This window comes from Panthera uncia, chromosome D2, assembly GCF_023721935.1.
Source record: "Panthera uncia isolate 11264 chromosome D2, Puncia_PCG_1.0, whole genome shotgun sequence".
Lineage (NCBI taxonomy): Eukaryota > Metazoa > Chordata > Mammalia > Carnivora > Felidae > Panthera > Panthera uncia.
Genome location: NC_064818.1, coordinates 58,200,989 through 58,207,932, shown reverse-complemented (window position 1 = coordinate 58,207,932; position 6,944 = coordinate 58,200,989). Strand labels below are relative to the sequence as shown.

The 6,944-nt window shown below is 54.6% G+C and overlaps 1 protein-coding gene across 3 annotated transcripts in view; it reads left to right on the top strand.

The window, feature by feature from the left end:
- KCNIP2 (potassium voltage-gated channel interacting protein 2) overlaps positions 1-6,591 on the top strand; it is a 17,856-nt gene extending 11,265 nt beyond the window's left edge. For 2 of the 3 annotated variants that reach the window (XM_049645614.1, XM_049645613.1), the window contains exons 2-8: positions 3,385-3,509; positions 3,914-3,983; positions 4,142-4,212; positions 4,344-4,451; positions 4,636-4,740; positions 4,874-4,936; positions 5,236-6,591. In XM_049645614.1, the coding sequence (XP_049501571.1) occupies positions 3,385-3,509; positions 3,914-3,983; positions 4,142-4,212; positions 4,344-4,451; positions 4,636-4,740; positions 4,874-4,936; positions 5,236-5,283 (590 nt within the window). In that variant the 3' untranslated portion in view covers positions 5,284-6,591. Of the gene's footprint in view, positions 1-1,695; positions 1,792-2,632; positions 2,732-3,384; positions 3,510-3,913; positions 3,984-4,141; positions 4,213-4,343; positions 4,452-4,635; positions 4,741-4,873; positions 4,937-5,235 lie in introns of all 3 variants that reach the window. The other variant, XM_049645612.1, reaches the window with a different exon arrangement.
- Positions 6,592-6,944: the final 353 nt, after the last annotated feature.

The window sequence follows — 6,944 nt, the reverse complement described above, 5'->3', positions numbered from 1 at the left end:
CCCCCCCCCCCCCCGCCCCCGCCCTTCCCAGTCCAGCTGCGACTACACCACCGGAGGCCCCAGGCACAATCCGGCTTCGGGAAACCAAAGTCCGGGCTAATGGAGCCCTGGGCGGGGGGCCAGGCCGCCATCGATCCCGACTCGGCCCACCCTCCTACCTCTCCCTCCCGTCTCCCTCCTACCTCTCCATAGCTCTGAGGGGGAGGGGGAGAAAGGACATATTGGAGGGGAAGGCATGGACTTCAATTACCCTCTGGGAGCAGAGCCTTTTCCTGAAGGGCGGAGCCTGCCTGAGGGGAGGCGGGGCCTGCGTGGGATGTCGGGTGCCCTAGGAACCTACAACCCAAGGAAATTGGGTCCCTCCAGGAATGGACTGAGGCCAACTGCAAGCAGTGTGCTAGGTCTCTGTGAGCTCTGGCTCTGGAGTCTGGAGGTGGGTGCAGCCAGGAGACAGGCACAAGAACGTGGAGTCTCTCCCTAGGGTGCAATTAGCACTGTAGGACAGGGGTGTAAATAAGGGGAAGTGAGAGGAACTGTGGTCATCGGCTCTGGATAGCCCCACATTACACCAAAATGCTCATCGGGAAGGTCTGTTATTGCTTCAAAGTTTGCTATCATGTCACCTTCAAAGAGCAAGCCATGCGAAAGGACTGGGAGGGGACACACTTTTAGAGTGGGTGAGTTAGCTGATGAGGAACTCTGTTCCACTGACAGGGAGATTCTAAGTGCCCTGAAATGAGGGGTTATAGGAAGGAAAGGTGGGCAGAACAAACATGGGTTCTATTGGTGAGGTGCAGTCTTAGGTATCTGGGGTGCCATGGGTACCTAAGTCACAATATATGATTATATGTCCTGGTGACCTTGATATGTGTCATGTTATAGTGGCACAGTGTTTGTAGTGTCCTTAACACACCGTGTCATGCTGTCCCATGTATTCTTGTATGGTTTGTTCATGCTGCATGGAAAATGGCCAGTGGGTCTTCATATGTGTGTGTCATGTTTTTCCTAGGCCACATCTATATATGTTTGTATTAAGGAGTACTGTGTCAAAGTGTGTGTGTGTGTGTGTGTGTGTGTGTGTTGGGGCCTGCTTAATTAGGCCATTGTGGGGGGTGCCTGACTGGCTCAGTTGAAAAAGTGTGTGACCCTTGATCTCGGGGTTGTGAATTCAAGCCCCATGTTGGGTATAGAGATTAAATAAATAAAACTTTAAAAAATTAGGCCATTGGTTTTGAGTGTGTTCCTGGGTATCAAGCTGTCGCTGTATGGCCTCCATCACTGTGATTTATCATTCTGTGTGTCACTATACACGTTTGTCACTGTGTGTGTGAGAGAGAGAGACAGAGACAGGTGTTCCTACTTAGGCAGTCCTTGGGTTGGACATCACCCTCAGAGGTCCAGCTATAGCACTGGAGCCAAGGGCACTGGGTCAGCAGGCACCAAGGCCAATGCCATCTCCCCTCGGTGGCCTCACGGCCCCCGGCTGTGTCCCATTATGCAAGGTGTCTGAGTGGACTTTATATGCCTGTGAACCCCACTGGGCTTCCCTAACCCAGCCCCAGCTACTCTCACCATTCTCCTCCTCCGGTCCTCTCCCAACACCCGCTTCCCGTCAGGTTGATTTGTGATGGTGGGGAGGGGATCGGAGGGACAGTGGGGGTTAATGTGCCTTCCTGGGGTCTTCTCTCTTCCCAGGCCACCCTCCAGGGCCCACTAAAAAAGCGCTGAAGCAGCGGTTCCTCAAGCTGCTGCCTTGCTGCGGGCCCCAAGCCCTGCCCTCAGTCAGTGAAAGCAAGTGCCTCTCCTGTGCTTCCGGGGGCGGGTTGTTTGTGTTGGGGTGTGACCTGTGTGACCGGTTCGGGCCAGCTAGTGTGAGTGTGTGTGTGGGCGTGACCAATGTGGCTTGGGGGGTGGGGGTGGGCGCTGGTTGGCCCGAGTGTGAGGAGGGTGTAGCTATAGAACCCGGAGCCTGTGGAATGTGTGGGCGTGGCCAGTTTTGGGGGCGTGGCCCAAGTGCCTGTGGGCCTCACTGGTCAGTGGGCGTGGCCAGTGTGGCAGGGCCGAGACCTGAGACTGTGTGGGTATGGCCAATGTGGCCGGGCGAAACCAGACTGCTGCGAGGTCTGTCGTGGCTTAGCTAGGTTAGTGTCTGCGGCTGTGGCCGCCCACCCTGCCCTGGGCATGTTTTGGGCCTCGAGATGCAAGTTGCCCTTGCCCTGACTGGATGGATGCAGGTGCAGAGGATGGAGCCCGCCTTCCTCCAGGTGCCAGGATACTGGGGCTTTCTAGTCCCAGCCTGGTCCCCAGTTGAGTGGCCTCGCTTTCTCTCCAGGCCTGTTTCCTCAGTTGGGCCTTGCCCGTCTCAAGGGATCATACTGAATTTTGCAAGCCACAGAGGCCCACTTTGTAGTTACATTTCGAGAGTGTCATTGTGTTTGATTCCACATGGGGCTAGCTTCAGGAAAAGGACAGGCGTGAGTCCCCCAAGCGTATGTGTGTAGGGTCTGTTTTGTGTGTGTTTGTGCTTGTTCGTTATGTGTGCCACTGTGCACGGGGCTGGGGTGTGTGCACTGTAACACGCAGGTCTGTGAGATTTGCTGTTGAGTGTGAGGGGCGAGGTGTGTGTCTGCAGTTGGCCGGGTCTTCCACTTTCTCGGTGACAGTTCGCTCCCTTCAGCATTAGCAGTCCCAGCCTCCCTCCGCCCCCACAGACCCCGCCCGCTGGACCCAGGTGACTTACTGTCCTGGTGGGGGCGGTGGCGGGTGCGTTGGAGAGCGTGGGGTGGGGGCACTTGCCTGGGGACTGGATGTTGGGAGCTGGGGCAGGACTGAGATGGGGCCAGGGATGAGGCCTTCGCTAAGGTATACCGGGAGCAGGGTAGGGGTGGGGTCTGGATGGGCTTGGCTGGGGCTGGGCGGGGCATGGCTGGAGCATGGCTGGGATAGGTGGGGCTTGGCTGGAGAAAAGGATCTGGGCGGGGCAAGTGTGGGGCTCCATGGATCTGAGTGGGTCAGGGAAGGTCCGGAGCCTGGACCCTCAGACGCTTCCTCTTGAACCCTTTTTTTCTACTCTTCCCTTTCTGGGACGCAGATGGGGCTGGGGGGCCTTCTCCTTCAACCAGGGATCAAGGGCCCAGGGCAGCGATGAGTCGGACCCCTGGCTGTGGGGCCAGGCCTGCCCATGGGCCCGGACAACTGGTAGACTTGGAAGCTGACCGGCGTCTTCTCTCCTTGCCTTGATGTCCTCGGACCGGGGTCCAAGGGAACTGGCAGGCTGGTCTCTGGCGTTGGAGATGGGGAGGATGGTTTTGAAGCGGGGTCCTGGAGGCTGGGCCTGAGGCGCGGCTGTCCCCTCCCCCCTCGTCCCCTCCCACCCCCCCGCAGACAGCGTGGAGGATGAGTTTGAATTGTCCACCGTGTGTCACCGGCCAGAGGGTCTGGAGCAGCTGCAGGAGCAAACCAAGTTCACACGCAAGGAGTTGCAGGTCCTGTACAGGGGGTTCAAGAATGTGAGTACAGAGCCAGGCCAGACAGGGCGAGGGGTGGGGCAAGGGGGCGGGGCCTATCCGAAACTTCCCTGAAGGGTTGGCCTGGATGCTTATAGGGGTAAGAGAAGGAAGGGGAGGCGGAGCGGGCCCCTCTTCCCCGCTGACCAAACTTCTAGCAGGAAGCTCTAGCAGATTTGAGACGAGGCGGAGCCTGTAGACTGGCCGTCTGGTTAGTTCTTTGTTTTTTTAAACTTGTGCACTGAAGAGAAGTCTTGCCTTCCTTAAGAGAACTACATGGTGAGCTCCCTGGAGACAGGAAGATTTTCCTTCTCTGGGAGTCTCTGGCATAGAGTAGGTGGTGGTGAGTGGAAGGGGGTTTTGTTTCTGCTCTCAGTCTGGTTTCTAACCCCCCTTCCACCCCCCAGGAATGTCCCAGCGGAATTGTCAACGAGGAGAACTTCAAGCAGATTTACTCTCAGTTCTTTCCTCAAGGAGGTGAGGGGACAAGGCCTGAGAGGAAGCAGCTGTCCATCTCTAGGCTGAGTTGGGGAGAGGGTTCTGGAGGGGCTGGGAATGCCAAATGATAAAGAGGGGTGTGGGGTAGGAAGTCCTCTCCTGTCTGAAAGCCAAACTTATCCACGCTTACCCTACAGACTCCAGCACATATGCCACTTTCCTCTTCAATGCCTTTGACACCAACCATGATGGCTCTGTCAGTTTCGAGGTGAGCTGGAGGAGGTGGGTCAGGGAGACCTGTTTCCTGGAGCATCAGGGCCAAGATCCACAGGCCAAACCCAGAGAGGGGATTGGGTTAAGGGTATCTGAAGAACCAGTTCCCTCCTCTCTCCTTCCCAGGACTTCGTGGCTGGTTTGTCGGTGATTCTTCGGGGAACCATAGATGACAGGTTAAACTGGGCCTTCAATCTGTATGACCTCAACAAGGATGGCTGCATCACCAAGGAGGTGTGGGGAGACTGAAGAGTTGGAGAGCTTCTATGTGTGAGGGGAGGTTCAAAGAGCCCTTAGGAGGAAAATGTGACCCACACGTGCATCACCAGCAAGGCGTGAGGTCTGCCCTGGGCTCTAGTCTTCCTGGTTTGGAGGCTGGAGGCTCTGAGGAGGGATCCTTTTCTCTCTTGCCTAACAGGAAATGCTTGATATCATGAAATCCATCTATGATATGATGGGCAAGTATACGTATCCTGCGCTCCGAGAGGAGGCCCCAAGGGAGCATGTGGAGAGCTTCTTCCAGGTGCCTGGGACTGGGTAGGCTGGAGGGTCCTGGAGTCAAGGGAAGGAGGCAAGGTCCCAGCAGAGAACTTACCTGAGTTCTGCCTGCCTCTCTCCTGTCATCCCTTCTCTTCTCTCTGACTATCTTTTTGCAGAAGATGGACAGGAACAAGGATGGCGTGGTGACCATTGAGGAATTCATTGAGTCCTGCCAGAAGGTACAAGTCCCTGCGCTCCATACTTCCCTGGTCTGGACTCAGGGTCCGATTCAGTGATGTAGGAGAAAGCTCCTTTGGGCACATTATCATCTCCCTAACTTGCCCACACTCCTGGGTCCTATTCCTTCACAACTCAGGGAGGCCTGCCCCTCCCTACAAGTCTCTCTGGGTGTCTCCTTCCTTGCTGCCTCTGTCTCTGAATGTTCCCATTTCAGAATGAATGTCCCTCTCTGTGTCTCTGATAAGCTCTTTTTATTTCTCTCTCTCTCCAATCTGCTTCTCTCACATCATGGCTACAGGACGAGAACATCATGAGGTCCATGCAACTCTTTGACAATGTCATCTAGCTCCCCAGGAGAGGGGGTCAGTTGTCCTGGGGGGACCATGCTCTAGCTCTAGTCCAGGTGGAACTCACCCTTCTCTTCCCAGGTCTGTCCTCATTCTAGCCCTGCCCTGGGGGCTGTAGGAATCCAAGAGCCTGGGGATTCAGTGGTCCAGACTGCTGGAGCTAAAGGGGCCAGGGAGTGGGCAGAGTGTACCTGTGGAGTGTTCCCAACTCCCAACAGCTCCCACCCCCTTCCTGCCTAACACTCAGTGCTGAGGGTGCCCCTGCTAATAGGAAATAAGTGGTTCTCCACCTTCCGTCCCTACTCTAGAAACTACAACACTAGACAAAATGTCTCCTGCTATGGTGCTTCCCCTATCTCTGATCTCATATGCATTTCCTCTAAGATTTCCTTCTCAGAGAGGCTACTCTGTCAATGGCACTGACTAGCCTGTTAGACCAGGGCCTTTGAGAGCCTTGCAGAGGGGGACAAGAATGTAAAGGGAGAAATCTTAGGCCTGAGCTGGGTGTTTAGGTCACAGGTGGCTGGGACAGAGTGCAAAAAGGCCTGGAGATTGTAACACCTCAGGCATGCCAGACTATAGGTCTAAGCTCCATAGGTCTGCCACCCCAGGCTATCATGAGTTTCTAGGCTCTCCAGAAGACTCTGTCTCCTAGGAAATGCCCCAGAAATTTCCATACTCCTCAGTATCCCAGGAGAGCATAGGATCTTGATGTCTGGCTCATCCCTGGAATTCCTTCCTTTCCTTCCTTCCTGTTTGTGTGGGTGGTAGCAGCAGCAGGGGAATATGGGTGGGAGATGTCCCAGCTGATACCTGCCAAAGTTTCAGCCTACCCTCTCTGATGGCTGCCACTTAAGTTTTTATTTGCCATTTATTCTAGACTTGGAGGCATGGAGTGAGTCAGTGGATGCCTTAGAAGAAAGGGGAAGGAGGGAGGCATGTATAACATCTGAAACCAGTGTGGGGGCATTCACTAGAATCTTTGGTCTACCCAGGCTCTATTCTAACCCCCCGCATAACCTCCTCAGTTCCTACTTAGGGTGTCCTCTCGTTCAATTCAGTCTACCCAGAGATGCCCCTGAACACACCTAGAAGGCAGGGACCACTCTTGCCATGCTGCCACCCTTTAATATACTTGCTCGTTCCATTTAGCTCACTCTCCCAGTCAGTCAGGATCTGAGGGTTAGGGCCCTAAGGGGGGCCCCTTTCCCATCAGAACACTGTTGACTGCTTTGCATTTTGGGCTCCTCTGTATATTTTGTAAAATAAAAAATATACCAGATCCAATAAAACACAATGGCTATGCACAGGCTGCTGTCTCTGCCTTTTTGTCCCTCCCACTCCACACATACCTCACAACCCTAACCCCTGCACCTGTAGTCTTTTAGGTCCCAAAGAAAGTACCTCTCTTTCCCATAGTATGGCCAACCCTTGGCAGAAAATTGAGATACAGGTTCTGGAAGTGTTGGAAACCCACCTGACCTCAGAGAGGTCCCCATGTGAATCTCTCTCCCATCTCCTTAGAGGAGACAAGAGACAGGATATTAATGTCGTGAAGACTATGCCAAGCCAGCTGTCTTTTGGCTAGAAATTCTTACAAGTGGAATCAAGAATTTCTAATTTACAGGGGTGCCTGGGTGCCTCAGTCAGTTAAGCATCT